This window comes from Phanerochaete carnosa (genome assembly GCF_000300595.1).
Source record: "Phanerochaete carnosa HHB-10118-sp unplaced genomic scaffold PHACAscaffold_3, whole genome shotgun sequence".
NCBI lineage: Eukaryota > Fungi > Basidiomycota > Agaricomycetes > Polyporales > Phanerochaetaceae > Phanerochaete > Phanerochaete carnosa.
In genome coordinates, this window is record NW_006767630.1 from 2,293,245 (window position 1) to 2,307,110 (window position 13,866).

At 51.4% G+C, this 13,866-nt stretch overlaps 5 protein-coding genes across 5 annotated transcripts in view; all 5 read left to right on the forward strand.

Annotated features, from left to right (window-relative positions):
- Nucleotides 1-1,070, forward strand: part of PHACADRAFT_252223 (uncharacterized protein) — a 2,985-nt gene extending 1,915 nt beyond the window's left edge. The window contains exon 12 of the mRNA XM_007393410.1: nt 943-1,070. Within this exon, the coding sequence (XP_007393472.1) occupies nt 943-983 (41 nt within the window). The 3' untranslated portion in view covers nt 984-1,070. The remainder of the gene's footprint in view (nt 1-942) is intronic.
- Nucleotides 1,071-6,018: 4,948 nt separating this feature from the next.
- Nucleotides 6,019-7,508, forward strand: PHACADRAFT_206983 (uncharacterized protein). The gene is made up of 9 exons (XM_007393411.1): nt 6,019-6,149; nt 6,202-6,320; nt 6,378-6,536; nt 6,584-6,662; nt 6,712-6,834; nt 6,887-6,988; nt 7,055-7,137; nt 7,195-7,209; nt 7,258-7,508. Exons 1-9 carry the CDS (start codon nt 6,089-6,091, stop codon nt 7,372-7,374), a joined length of 858 nt encoding a protein of 285 aa, XP_007393473.1. The 5' UTR covers nt 6,019-6,088; the 3' UTR covers nt 7,375-7,508.
- Nucleotides 7,509-9,162: 1,654 nt separating this feature from the next.
- Nucleotides 9,163-9,984, forward strand: PHACADRAFT_139808 (uncharacterized protein). The gene is made up of 5 exons (XM_007393412.1): nt 9,163-9,350; nt 9,399-9,477; nt 9,524-9,631; nt 9,686-9,787; nt 9,845-9,984. The coding sequence occupies exons 1-5, from the start codon at nt 9,207-9,209 to the stop codon at nt 9,976-9,978; spliced, it is 567 nt and encodes a 188-aa protein (XP_007393474.1). The 5' UTR covers nt 9,163-9,206; the 3' UTR covers nt 9,979-9,984.
- Nucleotides 9,985-9,987: 3 nt separating this feature from the next.
- PHACADRAFT_252229 (uncharacterized protein) lies at nt 9,988-10,171 on the forward strand. Its single transcript, XM_007393413.1, has one exon. The coding sequence runs from the start codon at nt 9,994-9,996 to the stop codon at nt 10,159-10,161; it is 168 nt and encodes a 55-aa protein (XP_007393475.1). The 5' UTR covers nt 9,988-9,993; the 3' UTR covers nt 10,162-10,171.
- A 612-nt stretch (nt 10,172-10,783) lies between these two features.
- Nucleotides 10,784-13,239, forward strand: PHACADRAFT_182523 (uncharacterized protein). Its single transcript, XM_007393414.1, has 10 exons — nt 10,784-11,152; nt 11,194-11,365; nt 11,408-11,653; nt 11,674-11,728; nt 11,786-11,944; nt 11,993-12,071; nt 12,132-12,282; nt 12,468-12,550; nt 12,611-12,625; nt 12,674-13,239. Exons 1-10 carry the CDS (start codon nt 11,044-11,046, stop codon nt 12,844-12,846), a joined length of 1,242 nt encoding a protein of 413 aa, XP_007393476.1. The 5' UTR covers nt 10,784-11,043; the 3' UTR covers nt 12,847-13,239.
- Nucleotides 13,240-13,866: the final 627 nt, after the last annotated feature.

The following is a 13,866-nucleotide window of genomic DNA, read 5'->3' on the forward strand; positions in this document are numbered from 1 at the left end:
TCGACTCACCAGATCATATCTAGGTTTATCGAGCGTTCGTGGTTTGTGAAAGCAAATACCGCACGATAGCTCTCCCTTCTGTGCTCTTTCTGGCCGACATAGGTGAGTTCGTCTTTGCAAGGGAGAAATTTGCGGCTAATGAAAATAGTATTGTTTGCCTGGTTCTTGTGGAGTTATCTGAACATTGATAAACACCAGACTTCACTGAGGACTGCACTAATTCGGATCGACTACTTCTATGCGGTTACTTTGACTCTTAATCTCTTGTGTACAGGTGAGCATGCCGATCACGAGTGCAAGTATGACACTTATGAATATCTTCGCTAGTCCTGATCTCATGGAAAATCTGGGCTAGCCACAGGAAGCTGTCAGGGTCCGCTGCGGCGGGAGTTCGTATCATGGGTGTTATTACTATCATCATCGAGTCTGGTGAGCTCTTATCGCATGCTACACTGGTGAAGACTGATCTTCCTTGGTTTGGCGGTATACAGCGGGCGTATACTCCTGTATTCTTGCTGCACTCATCCTAACGAACGCTCTAAACACGACAGTACTGTGTGTTATCTTGGATCCCGTACGTCAATAGCGCCTTTTACACCAGCCTTTCATCCTGACATCAATCCATACGACCTAGACGTACCCCGTAATTGTGAGTGCACTGGTTCTGCGACGGAATTCTGCGTGGGCTGACTAGGAATAGGGTATAATCTTCTCTGCTGTCATGGTGCGCGCGTCCAGAGAATATCACGGCGATACTTTCATGAACGGGGACTTGACTCTCCCAACACATGCTCAAACAGAACGAACGAGTCATCAGCAAACCTTCACGACGGGTCAGCGAGACGACGACCCCGCTTCCAATCAGGCCTTCGTGCCCGAGAGAAAGCGAAGCACGCTCGCCCTCCAGCCCACCGCTTCTCTGGACGAACCATTCGTCATCAGCACGCTCGACAAGAACTCCCCGGTATTCGGAGGAGAGGTAGTATAGCTCATATGCTGGACGGCCTTAGCCTTGAGCTCGGATCGTCCTGTCTTAAATCAACTGTATTGCTAGTTGTCGTATTAACCGGATTTCAAGCTGTAAATGGGAACAAAGATCTGCAAACTGTCGCCCTGGCGAACGCTACCCACCTATCTATCATCGCATGGCCGTTCGACGCCGCGAGGATAATCGTGGTCGTCGTGCCCGTGTACCAGGGGCACCAATCTTTTTTCTTTTCTTTTTCTGGCCACTTACAGAGGGTAATGTACACCTGTCAAGTAGCGTCCGATATGGCGCAATGAATATCAGCGTCCGTGTCTGCGGCTTCAATCGATAGCAGGAACGCCGACCGTCGTGGCGTACCAAGCTCTGGCGTCCTATCGGAAGGGCATGCATGCACTTTGCTGTCACTAATACCTAGTGCACTTCGTGCTTGTTATGCCGTCACTCGTCTAGTCCCAACTATCCCATACCCGTTTTTCCCTGCCTCAATTGCCTCGCTGAGACGGCTGGGCCGGCGGCGACTCGACTTGGCATGCGGGAGAGATGCGTGCTTTACAGCATCGGCTCACAGTCACTCGTGGGAGATCTTGTTCGGCAGAAGCTCGACATATACTCACTGCCCAGTACCGTAGGAAATGGCTTGCGGTTGGAGCGATTAAATCCAGCTTGAATGGTATCTCAGTAGAGACTTGGACTTTTCACATGGAGCAGGCAAGCGTGGAAGGGTCCCGTGTGAAGCTACAGACCATGGAGCAATCTTTGTGGTTCTTGCTTCGTACGTACATGCCCGCTGCGAAAAACTGCGGCTCCCGGCGGGCTAGCGCCTCAGGCACGCTGGATCAAATTGATCAAATGTGGCGCATCAGGCGCATCACGATCGAAGCGAAAACCGCTCAGCTCATTAATATCGGCGACTAGTCGTGATATAATCGTAAGACAGGCTATATTTGCCCATTTTCTCTCATTGACGATGAGTCTTGTGGTCACTGGATGCTTCTATAGTAACGTTCGACCCTGATAACAATAATTCTAACCAACGTCGGCCAAATTGCACGCCGTCTGTCTATGATTAGCACGTCCTACAAACGCTGGATATTTATGGCTTCTCAGGGCTTTTCAGATATAGCGCTGCTTGTATGACAGCTGGCAACGACAGATACCGGCGCTCCCGGCCAATCAAGTGCTTCTAGCACCTTTGTGATGTCAGTCGAGTTACCCACGACTGTCGATTTCTGAGATATATAGTTGTGTTGCAAAGATGTCGACTCCACCCTCGACTCGATATCTCCCACTTCCAAGGTCGAGTTTCACTCTCTCACCGTTATATCCAGGTCGTCATGACTCTTCCAATAGCAAAAGCAGACCTCATAGGCACGCTTTTGGAGATCATGTGCTACGGTGAGCGACTCCTACGTATCTCCGCAGGAGACCAGCTTATTACACACCACAGGGATGTACTTCGTTTTCTTCTTAGAATTCCTTTACGTGCTCTACGCAAGACGTCAGGCGGGCAGGCCGACACTAATCCTCTTCGTAATTGCGCTGGTGATATTCTCCCTGATTACCACGGTGCGTACCGCGCTCCATGTAACTATGGTGTCAATCATACATTGGTAACGTCCCGTAGCACCTAGCGCTGCAGGTCCATCGCATACTTCAGGCGTTCACAGATCATATAGACGTGGCGAACGCCCCAACGACATATTATACTACTCTCAGCGCACGAGCGAGTGCGACGAAGGCATCTATCTATACGACGCTGACCCTCGTGTGCGATGCTCTTATGGTACAATTATATGCGAGAACAGGTATCTTCGCCTCACACACATCACACCTAGGTATATCGGGTGTTCGTGGTGTACGACCGCGTATACTACACAGTTGCCGTCCCTTCCATGCTATTCTCGGCCGATATAGGTGCATTTTCCTCCATAAACAGTGAAATCTGCGATTAATACGGCAATAGCACTGGCCATATGGTACACATGGAATCTCTTACAAATTGATGGATTCCGGGCTGCGAAGATCGCACTTATACAAATCAACTACTTCTATGCGGTTACCCTGGCGCTCAATCTCCTATGTACAGGTGAGGACGTCCAACCTCGAACACAACTATCATCACTCACACTTATGGATACGCTTTCTAGTCATGATATCGTGGAAGATTTGGGCTATTCATAGAAAGCTACCAGGACCCGCTGTGGCAGGAGTTCGTATCATGGGGATCTTTGCTGTTATCATCGAGTCAGGCTAGTCTTCCTTGCGTGCCACATTCACAGATACCGAATCTCACGTGGTTTGGCGGTCTATAGCGGCTGTATATTTTTTCGTTCTCATCGCACTGATCTTAACGAGTTCCCTGAACACGACTGGACTGTGGATTGTCTTAGACCCGGTACGTTCGAGACTCACTCTACGCCATCTCTCCTTCTGATTCTGAGCTCTTGTGGTCTAGACATGCCCCATCATCGTGAGTGCAGTTCTGGGAGACAGCACTTTGTGTAAACTTACCTGGGGCAGGGAATGATCTTCTCGGCCTTGATGGTTCGCGCGTCGAGAGAATACCACAGCGATACCTTCATGAGCAGGGATTTGTCTCTCTCTACGCATACTGGGACAGAGCAATAGCACTGATATCACCAACGGACCATCGTGTCCAAGATTGGAACACGGATTTGAGTGCTACCATGCTGTCAGACGTCGTATTACACTTTTTCGACTTGAGCGGCGGCAGCAGCTACTACGACCCGTGTCAGCCACCGCCACCAACCGATTTGTGGCGCCGTCCGAGAGTACGCCGCGGTCCTGAAAACTTCGACCTACCTGTGGTACCTGTCCCACGCCGGCACTATCCTGTGAACCGCGACAACTTCCGACGAGTGGCGATCCGAGGTCGCTGTTACATGCAACGAACGTCGTCCCTAGATGAAACGCAGGAAACACGAGCAGCAGTACGGTATGCGTTCTGCCATTAGCTAAGCGTCCGTTGCCGCGGCGCGTTGGTCTCTAGCGCATCGTCAAAAGTGGTGTTCCGGCATGCACTTGCCGTCGACACCAGGACACTATGAATTGCCAATCGAGTGAAGACAAGTATGTCCGCAAATTTCGGACGGGGGCGGGGACGGGGAATAATACCGTGAGTCCACAGTCATCCTGAATTCTATCGGCCCACGGAAATGATGCGTGCGAGCAGGGCGGAATCCAGCTACAAAAGGTTGCAGCTCTCTAGGAAGCTGAGTACGACTGAACTCAGCTCCGTGCAGCTCGGTACGGCCCCACACGACTAAGTGCAAGCTAACGCAACTGCGCGTGAATTCTTGCGATGCAACGTGAGCCAACGCAACCATGTTAGGCCTCTGGCGTCCAAGACCAAGTCGGCCCCTGACTGCAGTCGCTGCCTAGTGTCACTTAGCGTCCGAAGACGTACAGGAATGTTCCTGGGCCAGATATGTCAGTGATTACAGAAACGCACAGGCTGTCGGTACGATCATAGACCTAGCCGAGTCTCTCTATGCCCATTCTCCAGTATGCGAGCAGGTTCAGCAATAGAATAGTTGTACCCCAAGAGGTGCAACCTGACTGCAGCAGCAGCCTTCTCGCGCTTCACGAAATCCTCGTGCCTGCTCAGAAGCATGTCTTCTCGATCTTCGAAGACCTGTCTCGCTGTTTTGCTGCCGTCGGTCCGTCCAGTGATGTGTTTACATGGCCATGTGAACAGATGACGTCCATTACAACTTAATGCTATGAAGATACCGCCTAGGTACGTCTTGTCCTGGACTAACAATCACACTAGTAGAGCTCACCTGTGCCTGGTCTTTGTTCTCGTATGGAGTATGGAATGGTGTCAAGACCACGAGAACGGCACCCCATTCGATGGTACGCACCCCTAAGCCTCGCTAAAGGGCGTTGAGATAAGGCACTGGAGGAGCAGACAGACTATATCAACTTTGGACAAGTTGTATTCGCCACAGGCATGATAAGAGGCCCCGTAAAGTCGTCTATTGATCAGCCTGCCACGGTACTCAGTTGCACCTAGGGCGCAACGTAAGCGAATACTAACAAGGCGAACGTGGACCGCATTGATGCCCCTATCTGACCACGCGCGTGCGCAGCGTGAATGAACACTAGCCGAGAACGTGAGTGAGTATATGTTGGCCAAGAACGCAAACCATCGCTAGCCCTGGCCAGAATGTGATTTTCAGCAGCCTCGTGTGCGGGAGCTCAGTACTCCAGGCACATATGTGCCTGGGAGCGGGTGTGGCGTATCGGGTGCATCGGGTGCACGCAGGCGAAAACCGGTCTGTCAGCGACGCGCACCTCGTGGGTACCTCGTGATGATTGAGAATCGACATTGATTCTGTCATAGATCTCGTAAAGGCGGACTGTATCCGGGCATTGTTGTCTCTTGCCGACAACGAGGCATCCAAGTCGCCGTAAGTGCTTCTATAGTAACGTTCGATGGCCACTAGCCGCAGCTCGAGTACCTTGCATCGGCCAGACTGTGCGCCGTCTGTATACGATTAGCACGTTATGGGGCAGGCGATCATATTGGTGTGTGATGCTCTTGCCTTCTCAGGCGGTGAAGACATCCGTATGACCAGGAATGCCGATAATGGCCACGGATGCCGACGCTTCTGGCTGGTCAAGCAGCGCTGGATGCGGCGCCTTTTCGGCAAGGCCGGCATGTGGTCGGAGTGTCAGCGCGCCATGGGATCGGCGCAGAGGACGTGTCGGCTCTGGAAGGGCCCATCTAGACGGGATCTGCCCTTTGCAGACCTTTCTACCAACCACCGCGTCCTCTTTCAGCGTCTGCCGTCCTCTCCGTGATCGCCGCATTCGGCGGAGCGTCTGCAGCGGTAACCTATGAGACCGACCAACACTCCGGCGGACATAAAAGTTTTGACCTCCGATACACATCTGCGAATGCAAACTTCGCCACGGGAAGCATTCATTCCCAATCGCCTGAGATGCTCCGATTGCCGCTCACTGAAGTATATAACGGTGTTGCCGGCGAAGATGTAGACCCAAGCCTCGAGCCGGTATCTCCTGCTTCCCAAGGCTGACCTTGCCATTCTCATTCGTCAGACCTACTAGTCCGTCATGGCTGTTACGGTACCGAAAGCAGATTTCATAGGCACGCTGCTGGAGACGCTATGTTACGGTGAGTGGCTCAAGCCAGCTACCTCCAGAGACATGCTTATCGTGCACCGTAGGGATGTACTTTGTGTTCTTTACTAGGTTTATTCGTGTACTCTACGCAAGGCACTTGGCGGGCAGGCCGGCACGATACCTCCTTGCCATCGCGATCGTCATATTTCTCCTGATCACTGCGGTACGTGCGGTGTTCTGCGCGCCGAGTATGACAAACATGCGCTGACAACGTTAGTAGCACTTGTCAATCCAAGTCAATCGCATAACTCGCGCGTTCACGGATAACATGGACGTGGCGAACGGCCCGGCATTGTATTATTCAAAGCTCAGCAAGAAGGAAAGTGCTGCTAAGGCTTCCATCTATGTAGCCTTGACCCTCATCTGTGATATACTCATGGTACGTCCAAATGCGAGAGAGGACGTCCTCAGCTCACATCGCTATAGGTTTATCGAGTATACGTGGTGTACGACCGAAAGCGTGCCATTATAGCCGTCCCGTTTGTGCTCTTTCTGGCCGATCTAGGTGAGTGTTCCCATGAAAGGAGCAGGATATGCGATTTACACGGTAATAGCACTGGCGGTGTGGTACGTATGGAGCGGCTCGCACGTCAGCAGGTCGCGGCTCGGGATGTCCCCGCTTGTACCGATCAACATCTTTTACGGAGTTACGCTTGCACTGAATCTGTTATGCACAAGTAAGAGTGCCGAGCACAGGTGCGACTATTGATATTGACATATTCTCGTCAGTCATGATAGCATTGAAAATCTGGACCATTCATCGTAAATTACCGGGACGTGCTGTGGCAGGAGTCCGCATTCAAGGCATCGTTGCCATCATCGTTGAGTCTGGTGAGTTCCCATCGCATGCTGCATAAGCAGAAGCTGATCATCACTTGATTTTGGTGGCATGTGCAGCGGCCATATACACATGCGTTCTTGTCACACTCATCGTGACGAGTATCATTCACACGATTGGACTGTGGATCGTCTTGGACCCCGTACGTCCTTTACCTTCTTTATACCTTCTCTCCTTATCCTGAGCTTTTCCGTTGCAGATACCCCCTATCATCGTAAGTGTACTATCACGGTGATATTTTGCGCATACTGACCCAGAGCAGGGAATGGTTTTCATGAACGTGATGGTTCGCGCGTCGAGGCAATACCACAGCGACACTTTCCTGAGCATTAACCTCTCCCTTCCGACGTATCTCGAGTCAGAAGATGGTAAAGCTTAGGTTAACAGCGGACCATCACGTACGGAATGGGAATGTGTATCTCGGTGTTATTTTGCCATCAAGTATCATTTGTTACTACCTGTCTCCTCAAACTCAATCTACGGTCCGAGTCGTTCGCGGGAAATCTCATCATTGTGCCATGTGCTGAGTGTCCATCGCCGTAGCGCGTCGATCTCTAGCGTCTCGTCGAAGGTGACGTCCCGGCGTGCGCTTGTCGGCATCGCTGCACGAAGATACTAAGTGCCCAGGCAGAATGACAATCGCGGACTTCAGACGTAGCCGAATGATTTGGAAAGATAGACACCCCCAGCCAAGAACCAGGACTCAGAGTTCGAAAACTCCCCGGACGTTAGTGCGGACGAAGTGAAACGGGTCCGCAAGCGTCGGTAATCCCGCCATCACCTAAGGCGCTTAACCCGCCCGATGATCCTGCATTTCGTGATCATAACCCACAGACACTAATGTCTGCGCGGGCACGTCGCACTAACTATACTACATCACCCCATCTAAAACCACGGGCAGCTTGATTGAGAAAATTCAGCACACGTGTATGATTTTATTGGTGTAGTATTCGACTGGAAACAATATATGCGATCGACAACTACAAGTAACTCTGGCTTGTCCGCTGCCTATCACGAGAGAAATTTGGAACCTTTTTGTTACAAAAATATGCGAAAACAGCCTGAAAAAATAAGAAAATGCCTCCTGATATCCGGCAGCCGAGCCGATTGTCCGCCATTGTCAAAGCGCCCGGGGCTACGGCACCCGGCAGATAATCAGTTCAGCTGCCGGGTTGCCGAGTTGCCGGGCCGGCAGATACCGAGAGGAAAAATACGACATTTTCTTACTTATTTTTTCAGGCTGTTTTTGCATTTTTTTGCGACCAAAAAGTTTCAATTTCTCTCGTGTATCGGCCCTCCTCTTCGATATTCGCGTGCGGGCCTGGGTCCGCGGAGAGATCTAAATTGACCGATGAGTCTAGCGGCATCGAAATAGCACCCTCATTTTCGTTGGGGGGAGGGGGTTATCAGTGGGTCAAATGTCTCAGGATCACTGATGCTTGGGCGGACAGGTCTCATTTCGTTGGAATTCGTTCGCACTAACGTCTGCGGAGTTTTCGAGTTCTATAGATTGGCCAAAGGGTGTATATCGTTCCAGGTAAAGTTGTATCTGTGCTCGTCGACCGCCGACTCACGAAGATGATGTGTACGAACAGAACTACAGCTCCCGGGGATGCGGAGAAACTGCCGCTCCAGGCACGTGAAATCTGGTGAGGCCCTTTCGACAACGAAACCTCCTATAGTCGCGGCATTTGCTCCTATAGTGACATCCGACGTCCACCAGTAGGCGGTCCGAACAGCTCTCGACGATGCCGACCGAGTCGGCGTTTAGATGAGATGCCTACGATTGTCGCTCGTTAAGGCACATATATAACTGCGCTGCAAGCAAAAATGGTCAATCTTCACTGAGTATCTTTCGCGTTAGGAACTGAGCTTGCCACTGTCTTCCGTCATACCTAATCCGCCATGGCTCTCACGATGCCACTAGCAGACTTTGTAGGCACATTGCTGGAGGCTGTGTGCTACGGTGAGTGGCTTATACTCGGTACTCCATCGGAGATAAGCTTATTGCGCACTTTAGGGATGTACTTCGTGCTCTTTTGCAGGTTTCTTTACATACTATACACGAGACATCGGGCGAGCAGGTCAATACGACAACAACTTGCCATCGCACTCACCATGTTTCTCCTAATCACTGCGGTACGTGCGGCGCTATGCCCGAGTTTGACAAAAAATATGCATTGATGTTATGAGTAGCACCTAGTAATACAGATGAATCGCATAGTTCACGCATTCACGGATCACATGGACGTGGCAGATGCCGTAGCAACATTCTATCATACGCTTAACAAAAGGGAAACTGCTGCCAAAGTTTCCATCTATGCGGCACTGACCCTTGTATGCGATGCTCTCATGGTGCGTCTAGATGCAAGAGAGGGCATATTGACTGACGTATTGCTCTAGGTATATCGAGTGTTCGTGGTGTACGAGCACAAGCGTTCCACAATCGTCGTCCCTTCTTTGCTCTTTCTGGCCGATATAGGTGAGTGCTACTCGAAGAGTAGGCTTTGGGATTCACATGGCAATAGCACTGGCGGTGCATTACGCATGGAGTCTGTCGTGGCTTGGGAAGACCCCATTAATACAGACCAACCTCTTCTATGCAGTTACGCTGGCATTGAATCTGCTATGCACAAGTAAGGGCGCCAGGCACAAGCGTGATCATTGATGCTTACGGATATCTTCGCTAGCCATGATAGCATGGAAGGTCTGGGCCATTCATAGGAAGGTACAGGTGCGTGCTATAGCTGGAATCCGCATCCAAGGCATCGTTGCTATCATCGTCGAGTCGGGTGAGCTCTCGCCGCATGGTGTATCTACGAAAAGCTGAGTCTCGGCGATGTGTATAGCAGCTATATATTCTTGCATTCTCATCACACTTATCGTGATGAGCGTCCTGGGCTCAATTGGATTGTGGATTAATATTATTCTTGACCCCGTACGTTCAAGGCTCATCCCGCACCATCTCTCCTTCCACATCTGAGTTCTCATGGTCTAGATGTGCTCCATTATTGTGAGCGTAGTTCTGTGGCAACTCTTTGCGTGCACTCACACAAAGCAGGGACTGATCTTCACAGCTGTGATGGTCCGCGCGTCTCAGCAATACCACAGCAGTACTTTTATGAACGGTAGCCTGTCTCTTCCGACGTACTTCGAAACAGAATAATGAAATCGAAGTCACCAACAGATTGCCACGCCCAAAATAGAGACGTGGTTCTGGGTATTGTCGTGCTATCAAGCGTCGTTCGCTGCTGCCTCGCCCTTCGGTCATCCGCGGGAAATGTCGTCATCTGTTGCGTCATGTGCTAAGCGTTCATTTTCGTGGCAAGCCGATCCCTAGCGTCCCGTCGAAGGAGATGTTGTACTTCTCGCCACCGCCGCACGAACACACCAAGCGACTCCCGCGGAAGCACAAAGGTATTCGTGCATATTAAATGTAGCTGAACAGCATAGTTATGTGTCCATGATCGCTGGCGGTTCATGAAGGTGATGCGTGCTAACGGGGCTACAGTTCCCGAAAATCGGAGGAGGTGCGAAGAGAAGCACTGCGCACCCCGGGCACGCGAGACAAAATGCGGCACATTGGGCACATCAAGGCGTAACTTGAAGCCGTCTGTCGGCGACGTGTCCCGTCGTGCATCATGACTGACTTGACTCATATGCATTATCGACCACCGAAGTGGACTCTGCTACAGATTTCGTAAGCTCAGGGTACGTTCATTCACTAATTTCTCTTGCCGATAACGAGGTAACTCGATCTCCCATGACCGCTGTAGACATCGATGCTTCTATGATAATGTTCGACGTCCACTAGCCGACGTCAGCAGAAATGTACGCCACTTGTCTAGGATTGTCACGTTGTGTAGCGGACGATTCTGCTAATGCTGGGTTCTTCTGTCCTTTGAGAGCGAGTGCCTTTCCACAGCGCAGTTTGGTTTACAGATGTAGATCGGAAGTCAAACTTTCAACGTTCGGCAGAGCGCTAGGCAGCTATAAGATGTAGGCGACCGCTGTAGACGTCCCGCCGACGGCGGCCATCAAGCAGAGGATGACAGCTGTTGACATGAAGCACGGTGGTGGTGGAAGGGACCACAAATGTCATATTTCGTCTGAGAGGGCCCTTCCAGAGTCAACGCGTCCCGTGCACCGATACCATGGTACGTTAACACCCCGACGGCATGTTGGATGTGCCGGCAAGACACCGACAAGGATCGTACTGGAATCAACCTGCAAATCGCGTCGAATGGCTGCGGGAAAGCATCCGGTTTCTCGTATGGCGAAGACCGACGGGTACCGAGGCTTCTCCCTGGCAGGCCGGCCAAACGCCACTGGGGTGTCCGCGTCGTCAACCGAGTCGGCGTCCAGTTGGGGTACCCGTAGTTGCTGTTTTCTTAGATATATAGTGTTGTCAGCAAAAACGTCGATTCTAGTCTCAACGCAATATCTTCCGCCTCCCAGAGCCGACCCTGTCGCTCTCTTCCATCAAACCCGGCCCGTCATGGCTGTTCCGACGGCAACGACAGACCTCATAGGCACACTGCTGGAGGTCGTGTGCTACGGCGAGTGGCTCAGGCTCAGTCGCACCACCAGGGACAAACTCATTGCGCGCCGCAGGGATGTACTTTGTCCTCTTTCTCAAGCTTCTCTGCGTACTCTACGTAAGACATGGTGCGGGCAGGCCGACACTGCTTTTCCTCGCCGTTGCTCTGGTGATCTTTTCCCTGGTCACTACGGTACGCACGGAGCTCTCTGCAACCATGACACTGAACATTCTCTGACAGCGCAAGTAGCATCTAGCATTGCAGGTCAATCGCATACTTCACGCATTCACCGATCACATGGATGTAGCGAATGCACCAGTGAAATACTATCGCATGCTCAACCGGCAGTACAGTGCTGCCAAGGCTTCCATCTATACGGTGCTCACCCTCGTTTGTGATGCTCTCATGGTACGTTTGAATGCGAGAGCGGATGTCTTCGACTTAATATCATACCAGATCTATCGGGTGTTCGTGGTTCATGAACGCAAGTGGCTGGCAATAGCTGTCCCTTCCGTGCTCTTTCTGACCAACATATGTGAGTTCTCCTACGCAAATTCGTTGCAAAGAGTGGCATTTGCGATTGATATCTCAACAGCACTGGGTACATGGTACATCTGGAGTGTTTCGCAGCCTGCGGAGGACTCGGACATGCCAATAAACTCTTTTTATGTTGTTACTCTAACACTCAATCTCCTGAGTACAGGTAAGGAAGACGAATACAAGTGTGATCCCCGAGACTTACAGAGGTCCCTGGCAGTCATGATATCATGGAAGATTTGGGCCATCCATAGAAAGCTACCAGGGCCCACTGTAGCAGGAATCCGCATCATCGGAGTTACTGCTGCGATCATCGAGTCAGGTGAGTCTCCCTTCAAGTTGCGTGCGATGTCGATAGAACTGAATCTCACACGGCTTGGGCTCCGTATATTAGCGGCCATTTACTCCTGCTTTCACACTGCGCTCATTACAACGAGATTCATGCATTCGGCTGGGCTGTGGATAGTCTTAGACCCCGTAAGTCCAAAGCCCACTCTGCGCCATTTCTGCTTCTGATCCTGAGCTCTTATAATCTAGATGTGCCCCATCATCGTGAGCGTGATTCTGCGACAACTCTTTCCGTAAACTTACCTTAGGCAGGGGATGATCTTCTCGACTGTGATGATTCGTGCGTCGAGGGAACACCGCAGCACCTTCAAGGGTGGGGATTTGTCTGTGGGTACGCATTCCAAGACAGAAGATTAAGACCGATGTCGCCAACAAACTATCATGTCCGGAACGGGGGCGCAGACAAGAGTACTGTCGCCGCCTGACTGCGTGGCTTTGGCCCGCGGTCGTTCGCGGGGGGCGTGGTTGTGAATGTACTCTAGTACACGACACCTTCAGAATCGACCTGGATTTGCCTGTAGCATCAAGTAGCTTTGAGCAGCTCGGTAAGCTGAATTCCTAACCACTTGCACTTGTATCGTGTAAATTGCAATTATGTTCTGTACCACTCATATTCGTGAAGATGTATCTCATACTCTTAGGTACACGGTGCCCCGCACATACTTATTATCATGTGTTCTGGGGTCCCTCTCCAGTGCGCCGTGGGCCGTCGGAAAGCGGGACGCTTGTAGGTACCCTGCTACAGATCATACCCACCGCGTCAGCACCTTCTGTGTGCATATACATGGCCAAACCCGTGAACGGATATATCTATTGAATGCCCGTGTGAGCGTGGCATAACTGGTGAGAGAGTGGACGTACCCTAAGACCCCAACTCGAACACTTTGAATAACACGCCGACCACCTCTACCTCCTACGACGTCGGGCATAGTGAGGTTTTCATTGCAGAGATACACGCATATACTCACCCGAGGGTCAGACTGGTCAACAGGAACAGGCACCTTAGAAGTGCGGGAAAGACGGAGCAAAGCGTGGCAGAGACAGCGGGAACGGCAAGGCCCTGTCGTCAGACGTGTGCTCTAAGCTTGCCCTGTGGTTGTTCGCGGTAAATGTCGTCATCGTTGTGCCATGCGCTATGCATCCAACTCGTCGAAGGAGACGGCTGCAGACTGCGCCTGTCGCCACCGCTGTTCAGGCAACTCGCGAGCAGGGGCAGAAAGATGTTCGCGAGCTTTGGATAACGGAGAGCTAGTAATACGTGCTCGTGATCATCAGCAATGAAAGTGATCAGAACTACAACTCTTGGGGTCGGAAGCGCAAAGAGACTGGCGTTCTGAGCACGTGAGATTTCGAATTTTCGATTGAATGCGGCACATCGGATGCATCAAAGCAGAAGTCCGTCGGCGACGCGCACTTCGCCATGGTTCGTGATTGAAATATTGATT

Bases quoted from the DNA above. Each gene is read 5' to 3' on its own strand.
- PHACADRAFT_252229 (XM_007393413.1), top strand. From the start codon at position 9,994: ATGTGCTCCATTATTGTGAGCGTAGTTCTGTGGCAACTCTTTGCGTGC.
- PHACADRAFT_182523 (XM_007393414.1), top strand. From the start codon at position 11,044: ATGACAGCTGTTGACATGAAGCACGGTGGTGGTGGAAGGGACCACAAA. The intron at 11,153-11,193 runs GTACGTTAACAC...TGTGCCGGCAAG, and splicing joins TCCCGTGCACCGATACCATG to ACACCGACAAGGATCGTACT. The intron at 11,366-11,407 runs GTACCCGTAGTT...TAGTGTTGTCAG, and splicing joins CGAGTCGGCGTCCAGTTGGG to CAAAAACGTCGATTCTAGTC.
- PHACADRAFT_206983 (XM_007393411.1), top strand. From the start codon at position 6,089: ATGGCTGTTACGGTACCGAAAGCAGATTTCATAGGCACGCTGCTGGAG. The intron at 6,663-6,711 runs GTGAGTGTTCCC...ACACGGTAATAG, and splicing joins GCTCTTTCTGGCCGATCTAG to CACTGGCGGTGTGGTACGTA. The intron at 6,989-7,054 runs GTGAGTTCCCAT...TGGCATGTGCAG, and splicing joins TGCCATCATCGTTGAGTCTG to CGGCCATATACACATGCGTT.
- PHACADRAFT_139808 (XM_007393412.1), top strand. From the start codon at position 9,207: ATGAATCGCATAGTTCACGCATTCACGGATCACATGGACGTGGCAGAT. The intron at 9,351-9,398 runs GTGCGTCTAGAT...GTATTGCTCTAG, and splicing joins TTGTATGCGATGCTCTCATG to GTATATCGAGTGTTCGTGGT. The intron at 9,632-9,685 runs GTAAGGGCGCCA...TATCTTCGCTAG, and splicing joins ATTGAATCTGCTATGCACAA to CCATGATAGCATGGAAGGTC.